This window comes from Trichomycterus rosablanca, chromosome 14, assembly GCF_030014385.1.
Source record: "Trichomycterus rosablanca isolate fTriRos1 chromosome 14, fTriRos1.hap1, whole genome shotgun sequence".
NCBI classification, from domain to species: domain Eukaryota; kingdom Metazoa; phylum Chordata; class Actinopteri; order Siluriformes; family Trichomycteridae; genus Trichomycterus; species Trichomycterus rosablanca.
The window spans coordinates 9,574,380-9,592,084 of record NC_086001.1 but is presented as its reverse complement, the minus strand read 5'-3'; the positions used below and the strand labels follow the sequence as shown (position 1 = coordinate 9,592,084).

General features: G+C 39.8%; 1 protein-coding gene across 1 annotated transcript in view; it reads right to left on the bottom strand.

The window, feature by feature from the left end:
- The window catches only part of lrba (LPS-responsive vesicle trafficking, beach and anchor containing), a 244,934-nt gene that overhangs the window by 9,811 nt on the left and 217,418 nt on the right, over positions 1-17,705 (bottom strand). The window contains exons 48-54 of the mRNA XM_063009084.1: positions 14,961-15,050; positions 14,525-14,702; positions 13,414-13,479; positions 11,088-11,240; positions 9,971-10,138; positions 3,691-3,789; positions 2,856-3,043 (exon numbers count right to left, since the gene is read on the bottom strand). Coding sequence (XP_062865154.1) covers positions 2,856-3,043; positions 3,691-3,789; positions 9,971-10,138; positions 11,088-11,240; positions 13,414-13,479; positions 14,525-14,702; positions 14,961-15,050 — 942 coding nt within the window. The remainder of the gene's footprint in view (positions 1-2,855; positions 3,044-3,690; positions 3,790-9,970; positions 10,139-11,087; positions 11,241-13,413; positions 13,480-14,524; positions 14,703-14,960; positions 15,051-17,705) is intronic.

Genomic DNA, 17,705 nt, shown 5'->3' with positions numbered 1-17,705 from the left:
ACAAAGTGACAACGCCGAGTTTCAAACCGAGGAGTTCAGAATCTCGGCGCTGGTGTGCTAGCGGAATATCCCGCTGCGCCACCTGGGTGCCAACCTTCACCTTCTTAATAGCAGGTGAGCACATGTGTAGCATACACCAAGAGAACAGAACAGGCCTAAATGCTTGAGCCCTATAGTAATAGAGTCTGGTAGCTCTGTTATGCTGTGAGAGCTTTGGCTAGCATGATTTGTGTCCACTACAACCTTCTTCTGACTGATCACCTAAATCATAAGGTGCAACATTTATATTCTTACAGTAATGGTCTATTATAATAGCATTACACAAAGAGCACAATGCTAACAGCTTCAAAACAGCATTCATTTCCTATTAGTTAGGCTAGCTGTATGCAGTTTAGTCAGATTACCATATCTGGTGACTATTATTTTTGTTGTATTAAGCAGCATTATTGTTTTATTATTACAAAACACTGCAAGTGCTGTGGGTTGAGAAACTCTAAGTTAATATTATATTAAGTAAACAAAGCCATGTTCAGTTTGGTCAGGATAGCACTTCAACATAAGGTCCTTAATAAAGTCCAAGTGATTTTTCTTCCAAACCAGCCTGAACAAAAACAAATAGCAGCAGAAAACTAATCGAGGAAGCTAATCAGAATCTGGCAGTGTTGCTGCCTTTTCTAATAGGATGCAGGTGTAGGATCCGAGCACGCTCTGTAGATTTTCCCAGACCTACAGGAAAGGGAAAGTGATAGAGTAAGGAAGGAGCTGGTAGATTTCTGGGAGCGCTGCCCACTGGTGACTAATGTGACCTCTCACACACTATGACTACTCTTAGATATTCTCGCACACACACTTTCTGTCTCGCTGTAACTCTTTGTCCCTCTGGGCTCTGTGAAATTCTCAAGTCATTTTGTTATGTCGTAACACTGCAGATCAAAGTCCGGGGGACGGCGGGTGAGCGAAATGGGGCAGATGGAGTCCAGAGTGTATCCGCTGCTTTAATCATGGCCCAAACCAAATCAGAACAAAAGAAGTGGAACCTGATTTCCAAAGTGCCCTTATTTAAGTACACATGCCTTAATGCTGGAACAGATGCAGATCTGTCCTCTTTTATTTATTAACAAACCCAAATACACTGCAATTAACTCAAAACTCAAGTCTCTAATCAAGGGATCAATCACACTTTATGAAGTAGGTGTAGTTGTATGTATCCATACAAGGTTAAAATATATATATATACACTGCGAGTCCTACTTATTAATACAAAGATATTTCTATGCTTTCTAAACATGTTTCTGAAATCCTATAAAGCTTTAAGACACTTAAATGTCTTAAACGTGTTTGTTACTATAAAAAATATATTTCACTAAGGGTTATTCAAGACTCAGTGTTGAGTAGCAGCATTGGTACTACCACAGATGGTCAAACTAATAATAAATCCAGCTGCTTATTGTTATTATTTATACTAACTATGCTTTTTGCACCAGTACAAGTTAATTGTTTGCATATATTAAAACATAAGCCAATGCTATGTTATGAAGCATGCTAAGGGCCCAGGTGGCGCAGCGGGATAATCCGCTAGCACACCAGAACCGAGATTCTGAACTCCTCGGTTTGAAACTTGGCATTGCCACCGGTCGGCTGGGCACCATCCAGCAGAAATAATTGGCAGTGCCTGCAGCAGACACGTCTCTGCTAAAGCGGGATGATCGGACTATGTGGGCGGGGTCTTCAAACGCTGTGTAAGGACCCTGATTGGCAGATAGAGAGGTGCCTGTGCAGAGTGCATAGGTGAAAAAGGGTTCCGCTGAGCAGCAATATGCCCACCTCGACTGCAATCAGGGATCCCCCAGTAGCGGAGGACAAACTGACTATAGAGCATGCTAACGTGAACCCAGTTAAACATGCTAACATGACTAAAACCCAACTAACATGACAAATGTAAACAACTGACACACAATTTCTGGCTATACAGGTAAACAATCAGCCAAAGACCAAATTTTGATAGCAAGACACTCACACTCACACATACACTCACACCCCAGTAAACAGATACATCATACATATGACAAACAAGTAACCTCTAGCCTGAATGAGCAGCTAACTTCAATGCTTAACAAGCTTAACAGCCAGCCTAATCCTATATGCTACCCAACCAAACAAAACTCTAACAGCATCTGGCATCTAATTGTTTGATAAAATATACTAACCTGACTAAACGTTATCTCATAACGATACACAGAAGATTCAGCAAAGAAATTTCAATTTAGTATTACAAATTGCAACAAAATTGTTGCATTTACAATAAAGCTCTTTAAACAAACAGTGTTCACAGTTTATTATGAATGATTTTGGCACAGAAAAAGGAGGCACTATATAACGTTTAATGTTTTATAAATTTTTCAAAAAGCCAGAAAAAAGTTCACTAAAAAACTGTTGTCTTTGGTAATAATTAATAAGCATAAAGTCAATAAAAAAACCATGAGCCATTGGAGCCAGTGTTTTGAACTGTAAGGCTGAGAGTCAGGAGTCACTTTTAGATTTGTGGTGTTGAAGAAAGTGAGTCGACTGAAGCTTAGGATTCGATTCACAAAACTGATTCATCTAATGAGCAACATTGTACAGCATACAGGAGTGCATGACACCTTGCATGTGCCTCATTTTCTTATGTCAACTTGCCTTTTTATGTCTATGCAAGCCCCTAATTGCTGCTAACTTATTACTACTAATGCACTATTTGTGAAAGTGACTCATAGCACAGTGAGTGTGTAATGTATATTTGTATTAGTCAGTGTGTGTATTTAGACACATGTAACTGTGGTGTAGTGTGTGTGTGTGTCTGTGTGTGTTTGACTTACCCTGATGTTGTCCTCCATTTGTGCCTCACACAGTAATTTGCCGTTGATGCTGAAGACACACACGTGTCCTGTGCTGTAGTAGATGACACAGTGTCCCTCTGAACTAGCCTGCAGCAGGGACGGCCTATCACTGCAATCAAAGACACGCAGCAGCTCACCGCTCACCGAGTGCAGCAGACACGGCCCGTCTGCAAACACACACACACACACACACACACACACACAATATCAGACTGCAACGCACAAAGATATTTAGATAAAAAAGCATCATCGATTCCTAACCACTGTAATTAGACTTATAATACTTATAATAATAATGTACTATTATTTATGTATTTACTAATTTCTTTATTTATGCTATAAGGATTTTAACGTCATGTTTTACACTTTGGTTAGATTCATGACAGGACAGGTAATCACTCATTACACACGATTCATTAGTTCAAGTTTTTAATGTCACACACAGTCATGGACAATTTAGTATCTCCAATTCACCTCACTTGTGTCTTTGAACTGTGGGAGGAAACCGGAGCTACCGGAGGAAACCCTCGTAGACACCGGGAGAACATGCAAACTCCACACAGAAAGGACCCGGACCGCTCAACCTGGCCATCGAACCCAGGACCTTCTTGCTGTGAGGCGACAGTGCTACCCACCGAGCCACTGTGCTGCCCCAACATGTATACTACCAGCAACTACCATCAGTCCAACATTTAATATATCCCTGACCATCACATGCAAAGTTGTTATGAAATAGGCATTACCATGTGCTTTTTATCAAAGTGGTCCCAAAGTTTTGGCTAGTGCGTGTGTGTTTTGTGTGTGTGTGTCCTACCTTTGGAGCCACTGATCACTAGTCCAAGCTCTGCACACACGCTTGCACATGTAACTTCACAATCATGGCCTGTCAGGATTGCTCGAGGAGTAACAAATTCTGCTTACACACACACACACACACACACACACACACACACAGACGCACACACAGACGCACACACACAAACACACACAAACAAGCACACAATATAGACACAGTTAAATACAGATATACTGACATACATACATTAGAACACTATGAGAAACATAGTCCAGATAAGCTAAGAGCTCACATGTGTCAGGTATAGATCTCACATATACAATGATATATAACAGTCTAACACAAATAAAGAAAAAAAAAATCTCTTTCAGAAAGGAAAACAGAAAAACATTGAACCGGTGTCATTATTTTACTATTGACATAAACCATTAACTAGTCTTGTTACCTGTAATAATTATAAAACATGATGATAAATGCACCATTGAAGGTTGACCTCTATAAAATACATTTGTTGTACTTTATGTGATGCAACCCAGATTGGACAGACGGACAGACAGAAAGATAGAAAGACAGATCTTTTGCTATAACTGGCTGCGTCTGGACAAGTGCCATACTGAATAAAGAAGAAGAAACTCAGAATCCTAGCATCACACACTGAGTAACCGGAGCCAGATGCTAGTTAGTGCTGGCTCAAGATTGAGTGTATGTTTCACTTGTAGTGGATTTGCTGCCAGACATTTGGGTATCTTTGAAAGCTTTTCTCTTTCTGCACAGTGTAAGTATTTGTGAGTGCATGTATGCCATGGGAGGGTGACAGGAAGGTGACAGACCTTTCCTTGCAGTGTCATGTACCTTTTAACTTCACATGAGAGAAGTTAACAGATGATGAAGATGACATGACATTGTAGAATTTAATAAAGGTATTTGAACTTTTCATAAACTCATATTGAATTTCTGAACAATCAATGTAAGCATTGATTGAAATGTAAACATTTGAACCTAATTATACCCATTTACATTATTCACATCAAAGGATCACAAATCAAAGCAGCCTCCTTGTCGTTCAAACATCTACATTGGTCATACTGCTACAAGCAAGTTCCACATGTAGGACGTGTGTTGTACAGCGGTCAGTTTGTTATATTTTACTCTGGACCAATCAGTAATACTAATGAATTAAAGGATCAGTTCACCACTAGCCATCTACCAACACACCACAAATCTGACCACAGTACAATCCCTGTAATACTATACAGCTCATATATTACTACTACAAAAAAAGAAATGTGCTTTAGCTAGCATTTACTTGTTGCATTTTCCCATCTACCCAGCACGAAGTTACATTATAAACTCATTTTTTTTTTAAGTTAAAAGTTAATCTAACATGTACTGGTTGCAGTTTAGCTCAAACAAATTACCTACATATGTTGCTTCATGTATAAATGGATGATTTAGCTAGCATGTACCAGACAGATCTGAATTTACATGCATTAGTCAGTCTTAGCTAGCCAGAATTAGTTGTTTTTGGCTACTGGAATTTAAGGTCATTTGTATAAACAAACAAAAATTTTAACTAAGATGCATGCATTAGCTGTTTTTATGCAACCTGCTATTTAGCCAGATGGGATTACCATAGCTTTAGCCTGTTAGACCTAGCCAGCATGCATTGCCTGTTCTTTTTTCTTTTTAGTTAGCATTTTTTAAACATTAGTAGAGTGTATAAACATTTATATCGGTGTTAAATATATTTAACTCATTACATTTGTGTATAAGTAAAAGTTTATGTATCATTTAATGCTGCATTATTGAAAAATTAACCTATTTTGTAACGTTAATTAAAATAATCGACCACTAGATGGCAGTATGGTCTGCTCAATGTACTTCAATGACCTCTGCCATGTCTTATGCAGACGGTCTCAAGTACAACAAGCCTAATGTCAGGTTTATCACTGCACTTACTCAAATATATGGCAGGAAAGGTGGTGGCTGTGTTCCAAATGCTAGCATTCACACACAAGCTTAAATTTATTCTAACAGTTATATACATAAATGGACACAGGCTCAACAGTTGTTCTTTTTGTTGGTCATATGCTGGTCCTTAATTCCTTCAAAACAGCCTTTGTTAACTGTCACCAACGAGTCTTACTTCATTAGGCCACAGCATTAAAATCCAAAATACCTCTGGCCTATCTATAAAGCACTTGTTTTATTTACTTCAGACAAGTAGTGAAACATATTTGTAAGAACAATGTTGCTGAAACTGTGTACCACCAATCCTGTGCCAGCTAAATGATGGTTTGTCCTTCTGGCCTGCATTCTACCTGAAATGCTAGCTGTTCAATCTAAAATTTAACTTTAGTCCTCTAGATTTTGCCCTAAAAAGCCCAAACCAAAATATATATTGCTATGTTATGCTTTTACCAATTACATGCATCAGATATTTTTATTTTCAGGTTTTAAGTCATTTGCTTAGAGGGCCAACTGTTGCTAACTATTGGCACAAGGTTTGAACACGAAAGATTATTATACACTAAAACTGTCATCAGCTAACAGTTCCTAATGAGTCCTGACATGTCATTAAAGTCCTAATACGTGAATTAGGATCTGAAACATTGTTACTTATTAAATAAGCAACTGTGCATTAAGATTTACAAATGTTTAAACAATGGATGGTCAATGTTTGTACGTTGGTATAATGGTTTATAATGAAAATAATATTCCTGAAATAAATATGATATTTAAATATAGTGCATTGGGCTTTCTGTAATTTTATAATTGTTGTTACAGAATCAAAGTGGTACTGCAGTATTGGGCATCTTATTGTTGTCCAGATTATTTTTTAGCAGATTGCACTACTCCACAACTAGATGGCACCAGACATTTACATTGTACTTCACTGGTCAGGCAACATCTTTCAGTAAAAGGAATGAAATTGCATAGCTAAACCAAGTTTGCTGGCATGAAGAGGAAAGCTGGCCTCAAATCGCTGGTGAATTAGTAATGTTGCACTGCAAATCATGAATCATCAATTGCTGGGGGGGGGGGGGGGGGGTTTAGTACTGAATAGGCCACTAAACACTTCTGTACTATTTATCCTACAAGTCAACATGGTGCTTGCAGCATTGAATTAGGGGTGACACAAGGTCCCTTAACCAGCAAGAAAAATGTCATATGATCAAAAATAAAATAAAGCTTATCAAGAAGTCAGGAAACATCTGGTCCTGTTTGTTCAAGCATTTAAAACGGGGCCTTTAAAAGTTAAATAAGTAACACATAATGACCATAAAAAAAGATAGGACAGTGATAGAGAACATCACAATGCAAAGCAAAGTAGTGTTTCCCTTGCCAAGTCTGTTATTAACTTTAAACAGGACAGTTTGGTGGTCAATTTCTTACATTTAAAAACATGTTTTTAAATGTTTCACCTTTATTTCCTTAATATTCCTTAGTAATTCCTATTAATACCTTAATTAATAACAGTTTTATAATGTTTTAGTTTTTATGCACTGTAGACTAAAATAATGTGCATTATTACCATTAATAGTTTATTTGTAAATATGATTACTGTAATACATCTAAAACAAAGAAATAAATGAGCACCTTCTCTTAAATTCTTATTTTGGCTGCTCGTTAGATTCTTTAAAGCAACCCTGCTGTCATCACATTTCCTCCCAGTCTTTCTTTAATCAAAAATGTAATTAAAACTCACACACAAACCCACAGCATTTATTTCTTCTTCATTTTTGTCAGAGGCAAAATAATTATGTGCGTGCTAAAGGGAATGTGTGCATGTGTTTGAAATAACTTATATTACACAGGGTTACACCATGTATTCCTGTGTGCATGTTTCAGTGTTTCAATAACTAAATCACAATTATTCATAAATCCTCTCTTGTCTGCGAACAAACACAAAGATCAGCAGAGAGAGAGAAAGAGAGTAAATAAATGTATGTGTGTGTTCACACAAGTGATTAGTATAGCGATGCCTCTGGTGTTCATGTTTTCACACACACACACACACCCACACCCACACACACACACACAAACACGCACACGCACGCGCACGCACACACACGCACACACACGCACACACGCACATGTGGTCTCCTAAAAAGATGGGAGCGTGTGTTACCTTTTACACACACACAAACACACAAAAAAACACACAAACACACACACACACACACACACACACACACACAAAGCTATCTCATCTGTATCTTGGGGATATGTGGTCTCCTAAAAAGATGGGAGTGTGTGTGTTACCTTACACACACACACACACACACACACCTATCTCATCTGTATCTTGGGGATATGTGGTCTCCTAAAAATATGGGAGTGTGTGTGTTACCTTACACACACACACACACACACAAAGCTATCTCATCTGTATCTTGGGGATATGTGGTCTCCTAAAAATATGGGAGTGTGTGTGTTACCTTACACACACACACACACACACACACACACACACACATAGCTATCTCATCTGTATCTTGGGGATATGTGGTCTCCTAAAAAGATGGGAATGTGTGTTACCTTACACACACACACACACACACACACACACACACACATAGCTATCTCATCTGTATCTTGGGGATATGTGGTCTCCTAAAAAGATGGGAATGTGTGTTACCTTACACACACACACACACACAAAGCTATCTCATCTGTATCTTGGGGATATGTGGTCTCCTAAAAATATGGGAGTGTGTGTGTTACCTTACACACACACACACACACAAAGCTATCTCATCTGTATCTTGGGGATATGTGGTCTCCTAAAAATATGGGAGTGTGTGTGTTACCTTACACACACACACACACACACACACACATAGCTATCTCATCTGTATCTTGGGGATATGTGGTCTCCTAAAAAGATGGGAATGTGTGTTACCTTACACACACACACACACACACACACACACACCTATCTCATCTGTATCTTGGGGATATGTGGTCTCCTAAAAAGATGGGAATGTGTGTTACCTTACACACACACACACAAAGCTATCTCATCTGTATCTTGGGGATATGTGGTCTCCTAAAAATATGGGAGTGTGTGTGTTACCTTACACACACACACACACACACACACACACACATAGCTATCTCATCTGTATCTTGGGGATATGTGGTCTCCTAAAAAGATGGGAGCGTGTGTTACCTTACACACACACACACACACACACACACACCTATCTCATCTGTATCTTGGGGATATGTGGTCTCCTAAAAAGATGGGAATGTGTGTTACCTTACACACACACACACACACACCTATCTCATCTGTATCTTGGGGATACGTGGTCTCCTAAAAAGATGGGAATGTGCGTTACCTTACACACACACACACACACACACACACAAATCCATCCACTCACCCGCAAAACAACCCACCCCCTCACTCACACACTCCTCTCTCATCTGTATCTTGGGGGCCGTATGGTCCCCTAAAAAGATGTGTGTGTGTGTGTGTGTTACCTTTCACACACGCACACACACTCTCGTTTTAACCCAGACACACATACACACTCCTCTCTTATGTGTATCTTGGTGCTGCAGGGTCCCTGGATCAGAATTTTTGTTACCTTTGAAAAAAAACCGGCAAATTATAAAACTGAGCTTTGTATAAGTGTGTGTGTGTGTGGGTGGGTGGGTGTGTGTGTATCAGTGCACCTATTAAAAGAGTTTTACTGCAGGTTTTAAAGCTGTATTGGAAGACTTGACCTCCTCTACGTTCGACCCCAGAGTATGCCGAACACACACACACACACACACACACACACACACACACACACATTTACTTTTGGCAATTTAGTGTATTTAGTGTATATTTTAAGTACATTATTTTGTAATTTTTAAGCTATACCTAACATGTTTACCTGACCCCCATAATTCACTCTTAATATACGTCCTGCCCTCTTAGTGTGTTTGAGACACCTTAGAAGTGAGTGAAAGGGACGAAAAATGCGACCTTACGGGAGTGTACTGTAATTTCCATAATCATAAGCCGGTCAATTAATGGACTATGTGCCAGCTAATCTAGATATAAATACATTCACAAATAATTAAAACTTTTAACACTAATTTTTTGAACAGTGTATTACTGAACGTTAATTATCGTATCATTAATTAATAGCATATGCTAAATAATTATTAGCCATGCTTAATAAATACCTAAAACAAAGTTTTGTCATGAGATGAACACACACAAATACACAGACATAAAGAAGCTTTAAACACACACACACACACACACACACACACACACATGCACACTACTCACCGCTGTGTGAGTCCCCAATGCAGCTGTGCTTCCCGCTCCAGTACCACAGCAGCAGCGTAGCGTCTCTCGAACCACTTAGTACGTAGCAATCACCACCGATGTACGACTCAGACCGGAACACACACGTCACAACATCACGGTGACCGAACACGATCTGGACCAGCTTTCCTGAACATACACACACACACACACACAGGATCAATTCATCTCAAGTATTAAGACTATTTTTATAAACTGCTAATGTTTAATAAATAGGAAATATTCTGTATATACATGCATGGTTACTGACAAACAAAACAAAAAAAATTAATATAACCTCATTTAAGTCTATAGACTAAAGCAACCATGTGTCGTGTGAAACTAAATTCATGCTAAACAACCAAGTTAAAAGTCGCTTCTAAAACTAAGTGCACACTGAGCACACTGTACACACTACAGCTCTTATTTTCCAGTACCTTAACCACTAGGCTACGGCTTGCCCTTCATAGACATCCATAATACAATGCTCTTGGCATTCAAACACATTTTCTAAATAATAATAAAATAAAATAAAATAAAAAATGAAATAAAGGAGGCGGACATAATTAAAGTAATATTCAACATTCAGTACTCTGCTTTGCTAAAAACTACAATCTAACTGTTTTAAACATAAATGTCAGTATTAATCTAAATATGTGTATTAATATAATGACTTTAAATGTTGGGTTGATCTTATGTTTCGGGAGTTCAAAGCTTTTAGGCCTCTGCATTGGCTGTGTGCATTTGTCAGTGTATAGTTTCGCCTCCAAAATGCTGCACTTGTATGGTTCACAGTCACTGTCCTCAGGATGACCTACAGCTCTGTCATGCTTTAGTTTTAATTTCTATTCAAGTGTATTTAATAGAAAAAGTTAACAGAAAATGGTTATGCGAGATTACACCAGCGCCCAGTCAATCTTCCCCTAAAGTTCTGATATGGACGACTTTGATCCCTAACATCTCACTCTACTTTTCATTTTCTTTATCATGTCTCCTCATATCTCTCCCGTATTCACTAGCTTCGTGTTTTAAAATCGGCTGTCTATCTTCTCACGTGTGTAACCTGTGATGTGCTGTAGCGTGGCATTGCAGTGGTTACCAGTGTCAGTGCTGTAGATGCGGAAGCTCTTGTCCCAGAAGCCGGCGATGAACAGGAAGCGATTATCGGCGGAGACCAGGAAGCACTGCGAGCTCACCTCCACGCTCTGATCCAAGAGATCACAAACCTGTCTGCGGTGCATGAGGTTACTTACTGCAAAGATACATAAAGACAGACAGAAAAAAGATTGTAAGCAAATTTGTATGTGTTTTTGTTTAGGACTGTATTAATCACACTCTCTATGTATTCATCAAGTAGTCTTGTATTGAAGACCCTATCTAAAATCACGTCACTGTCCGTGAAATGATTTTTTTCTGTGTAATATGCAATTTGCTGTGAAATTCAAAATGTAAGGTTTGTATTTAGCGATTTAACATTTTTTATTCGTGTAGCATTCAAATGCCTTACGTTTACAGGTTAACTTGCACTATGAGGCGGTCCTAGCAATCCTACGGCAATTCAGTTAGCAATCGGTTAGTCAAAATGTCCAAGTTGTCGAAGTGTAAAGCAACTTAAAACAGTCAGGTAACTGAGTTTGGAAAACTCCCAACTAATTATATGGACGCATAGAGGGGTGACAAAACAACCCCGAGAATTTTTGTATTTGAGAAGAATGAAACATGAATCCTCGCACCGTCACTGAATGTTCTAGGTTTACATTCAACTATTAAGGTAGACTGTGCTGTGTATTGTTATAGTTAGTGAACCATGGAATTGCTTACACTGGCATTTAAAGCACAGGATTATGTTTAACTAGTTAAACAAGTGTGGTGGATTAACACTAACACAAGTTGCATTCTGTGTGGTGCAGCAAGATGCTCTGTAGTGGCTGTGTTTATGTCTGGTCCATCATGGCAGAGATGTGTAATGAAATCTTGATACATGAAATGGCCAAAAGTATGTGGACACCCCTCTTATTTATTCCGTTTATGGGTTTTGGCCACATCAATAATAATAATAACAACCCATGGTTTTGTATATATTAACCTTAAACTCAACGTGTTTAGTGTTTTGTTTTAATGTATTTATTTAATTTCAAATTAACAATGAACAGCTGCTTTGTTTAGCACTGCAGCGGTGCAGTAAAACATCATCAAAAAATGTTAAAAAATGCAGCCTTACACCATCACGAGACCATGGTCCTTAGAGAGGGGCTTAGGGACTGTCTAATCAGGATGTCTAATCAGTACAAAGCCTTTTTTTTCTTGTACACCGGCCTCGAAGCCCATGGCAATAAAAACACTGATTGACTGTGGAAACTGTCACAAGTGTGGAACTGACTTGGCCTCCCAATTTCCCAGATCTCAATCTGATCGAGCATCTGTGGAACGTCCTGGACAAACAAGTCTGATCCATATAGGCCCCAACTCACAGGCCTTGAAGGATCAGCTAGTAACGTCTTGCTGCCAGATACAGCAGGACATCTTCAGAGGCTGCACGAGGAGGGTTTATTACGAAGACAAGAGTGTTTTAGGTTGAATTACACACAGATAATCTTAATGAGCTATAGAGGCTGAATATAAATGACTTGAGTAGTGACATATGTGTTTCTTGATGTATCTTAACTTGTGTTACCGATCTAAGCAATCGACACTTAATACACTCCTCAGTTTACATCCCTTTCCTTTTTTTCCTTCAAGCTGCTCCCGTATTTAGGGTTCGCCACCATAGATACCAGACTTGGCACCGATTTTACACCAGATGCCCTTCCTAATGCATCCCTCCTGTTTTTGTCCAGACTTGGGACCGGTACTGACAGCGCATTGACAAGTGAGCCTCCCAATGGCTGGGCTGTAACTGCCATGCCCCCCACCTTGGACATTAGTCAACCATGTCCGACCAGCAGACGTCCGACCAGCTAAGATTCCCTGGATCTAGCGGTAGTAGGCTAGCAGACTTAATGGTGGCACCACATGGGCGACCACAATGCTTTCATTTTTAATATCTCCTTTTTTTTTCTTCTTCCCACTGGTCCGTGTTCCCTTCATCAGGGCAGATGAGGCCATATTGTGTCGACACACTCAATCTCACACCCTCAATCGAACATCATTACACCATTCATATTCATTTACACTGACACATAAACAGTGAGGGGATGTGAGGATGAGGGAAAGAGAGAGGAGTGTGTGTGTGTGTGTGTGTGTGTGTGTGTGTGTGTGTGCGCGTGTGTGTATGATATACAGGAGAAGCTACAGCTCATTGCTTTCCAATTTGCATGTAAATGCTGAGTGGAGAAGTGACAAACTGCTCCTGTCTCTGCCAGTGGTCCCGCCCACTCCCACCACCACAGCCAATCAGAAGTCATTACATACGACAAACCACACACCTATGACGGGATCGATCTCCACCGGTAACTGGTACTGCTGCTCCGGAGACGAAGCGCTCTGGTGACCTGAACAAGAGTAAGACAGAAGAAAGAAAGTAGGAGAGAGAGAAAGAGAGAGACATGAGAATGTAATTCGATCTACACTATATGACCAAAAGTATGTGGACACATGACTATGAGCTTGTGGACATGCCATTTCATAGAATAAAGATGCAACCCTCCCTTTAACCTCCACTCTATGGTGCTTTTCATAAGATTTGGACTGTGTCTGTAGGAATTTGTGTCCATTCTGTCAAAAGAACATTTGTTTGGTCAGCATTTAGTGACACTGATGTTAAATAAGAATTCTGGCCAGCAATCGACAATCCAATTTACCGTAAAGGTATTTAGTGGGGTTGAAGTAGGTAGAGCTTCTTATGGATCACACTTTGTAGACAGGGACACAGTCATTCTGGAACAGGCAGGGGGCCTTCCCCAAACTGTTTCCAACATATTTATTCAATATAATTAACTTTATACTACAAACAAGGACTTTAGATGCTATTTTTGGTCACTAGTCCACATATAAAGGTGCTCGGGAGTCCACAGAGTGAATGTAATGCACTATACGTGATACATTTTTCTTCTTGATAAATGTATGTGCAACTTACACTATATGACCAAAAGTATTTGGACACTTGATCCCATTTAAAAAACAAATGGTTTTAATGGTTTTAGAGTGACCTCTGTGTGAAGGCCTCTTACAAGAGTGGCTTTGAAGTATGTCTGTGGGAATTTGTGCCTATTCAGTCAAAATAGATTTGTATGGCTGGGCACTGATGTTGGTCAAGAAAGCCTTAATTGATGTTCCAGTTCAGGGCTCTATGCAGACCACTGGGGTTTCTTTAAACCAAGCTTTTCTTAATGTCTGAATAAAGTTTGCTTTATGTACAGGGGTACAGTAATGCTGGAAAAGGAAAGGACCTTCCCTAAACTGCTGCTGCAAAGTTGGAAGCATATAATTTCCTTATATAATTACTGAATTCCTTTTAATAATTATGAGAGGTGTTCCAATACTTTTGTCCATATAGTGTGTTTTTAAACCCTGTATGTGACCAGTGATGCTGTTTACCAGTAAGGCCATGCCACTTGTTGATGGAGAAGATGCGGTTAGCTGTGACGGTGACTATGGCAGGGTTGGACAGGCCAGGCTGAGTGTGCGCAGAAGCATAGACCACTGGAGAGTTGGAAGGGAACTTCAGCACCATGATTACATCCTGCTGCATCTGCTCCGTAAACATCAGCGGGGACTAAAAAAAGAGGAAATGAGGTAGAAAAAAAAAAGATGATCGATTTAAAGCTTCCTGTATAGCTTTGCTGTTTTCCTTCTGCGTCTGTATCAAGAGTAACAGAAAAAAGCTGCGTTCACACATACAGCTGTTTGATTGCACAAGGTCACTCAACCATCAAGTGGACTTCCTCAGCAGGCAGCACTGTGTTTGTAAAGGAAGGGGATTCCAGGTGACTGTGTGTGTGTGTGTGTGTGTGTGTGTGTGTGTTTAACTTACCACCTGCATGGTGGAGCTTCGTGGTTGATGTGGCTCAATCAGCAGCTGAGATGGAGTCTGACCAAAACTCCGGATCTGAGACTCCACAGCCTGAGAGAGACGGAGAAAGAGAAATCTTTATAACTGAACCTCCACATCACTTAGCTTATCATACAGCTTATATGTATGGAGCGCGTATGTAAGTCAGAAAGTTCTCATGCCATAAAATGAAAGACAGGTTAAAAATGTATCCCAGTGTTCCCAGTGATACACACCAGGTATACAGACTCAGTGTCTGCAGTCTTAAGTTCAGACAGATGAAGGTGACCATGTTCTTTTTTTTCTGTCCTCCACAGTGTGATGCTTTGGGCAATGTTCTGCTGGGAAACCTTGGGTCCTGCCATCCATGTGGATGTTACTTTGACACGTACCACCTACCTAAGCATTGTTGCAGACCATGTACACCCTTTCATGGAAACGGTATTCCCTGATGGCTGTGGCCTCTTTCAGCAGGATGATGCGCCCTGCCACAAAGCAAAAATGGTTCAGGAACGGTTTGAGGAGCACAACAACGAGTTTGAGGTGTTGACTTGGTCTCTAAACTCCCCAGATCTCAATCCAAGAAAGCATCTGTGGGATGAGCTGGACAAACAAGTCTGATCCATGGAGGCCCCACCTCACAACTTACAGGAGTTAATGGATCTGCTGCTAACATCTTGGTGCCAGATACCACAGCACACCTTCAGGGGTCTAGTGGAGTCCATGCCTCGACGGTTAGGGGTTGTTTTGGCAGCAAAAAGGGGACCAACACAATATTACAATTTATTAAAAGGGGAATAAATGTACATACAAAATAGGCAATCCATCTGAAATGGGCAAGTGTTGGTTGAAGAATAAATAGAGAGATAAAAGAGAACTAGAGGCAGAGAGAACGTTAAAGAAAACCCAATAAAAATAGAGATAAATTCATATCATAAATGAAAGTAAAAGTGCAAACCATGTGGAAAACTGCACAGAGATATGGAGAAGCGAGTCATGCTAAAAATCATTCTCCTACTTAATGTCACTATGGCTCCAGCAGCATTATGGGGGATTTCTCTCTCTGTCTGTCCTCCCCATCCACCTCGTCTCCTCTGTTCCTACTATCCTCCAGCCTGAGCTCCACTAATCCTCCAGTGATCTCATTACAAACACTGATACAACACAGTACACACGCTCAGGTTCAACAGTCTGAGTGCACCACGAGAAAAAAAAGCTTTTATTTCATGAGCTCAAACACTAAGCAGCCTTTATCTCACTTCATTCTTACTCGCATTTAACCTCATATTTAACACTAAACTTCCTAAATCATTCATCTCCAATAACCCCTTTGTCCAGATCAGGAATGTGATGTGTCTGTTGGCACTTGGCAACACTGGTGGCAAAGCAGTGTATCGTTCTGCAGACCCTTGGTTGTAAGTCATGGTAACGGTCCTCTCAGCTGTGGCAAACAGTTTAATCCTGAGTAATGGATGGATTAACAGTATGAGTCCTTTAGTGTTCAGACTCTGAAGAGGAGTGTAACATTAGTGGGGTAAACCCCAGACCTGTCATTGTCCTTAATCCAGTATGTAGGCTCTGATGCTGATAATGAGCTGACAGACACACGGTCAATGAGGGCGAGTTATATTTGATATCAACACTCGTCCTACAGCACTCACAGCACATATTAACATCTACAAGCAATAATGTAGGTATGTTACCATGTAGGTCCTACTGTTTTACCACATAGTATCCGTGATCGTATAGTGGCGACTCAGACTATCTATTATCTATTACTCTGAGTACGAAGCTCTGCTGGTGGTTACTGAAGCAGTGCTGGTGCATAACTAAGCACTAGAACTTGCAAAAGTTAAGCATAAAACACAGAGAAAAAGGCGAGAACTAAGTGAGCCACTCATGTCAACAGAGAGACGTGCGCTGGCTAGTGGACAATTACTGAATTACTGGTTTTGGTATGCTTCTCCTGGGAATTTTAAACAATTGGACCGAACATTTGGTTTTCCAGAATTTTTTTATATATCTAATCCATCTATCTATACAGTTGCAATCAGAAATATTCAACCCCCTAAGCTTTTAAGGATTTTTCAATTAAAGTTTTTTCAAAGAGCAAGATTCTGCTTTGGATGACTTGTTCATGAGTTGAGTAATAGATAAATTTAACACGGAAAATGAATGAGGAAGTATTTGTGTGTAACAGTATATTTTGTTAAGATAGCCATGTCTCAATTATTCAACCCCTATATAATATTGTTGTTCTCAAAGCTTTCTGACAGTTTTTATGACCTAGAGTTGAAACATAATTAAGCCTTTGGGAACTCTATAATGATCCTTCATTTCCTTCAGCTGTGATGCATATATAAACCCCACTCATGAAGGTATTCAAGGTCAGTTGCAATCATGGTAGAGACAAAGGAGCTTCCCCAAAAGCTGAGAGAGGAGATTATTTCATCACACCTAAAGGGCCTTTACCTAATTTTTTACATAAAAAAATGTAAAAAATGTAAAAAAATTTAACATTCCAAGAGACACCATTGGGAGCATTATAAGAAAGTTTAAAACTTATGGAACAGCTGCAAACCTGCCTGGCCATGGAAGAAAGCCCAACATTTCATCAAGGGCCCTTAGCAACTTAGTCAGGACAACTAAGAAAAACCCCTGTGTGAGTGCAAGACACCTACAGGATGACCTGATAAAGGTTGGTACAAGTGCTTCAGTGGCAACTAC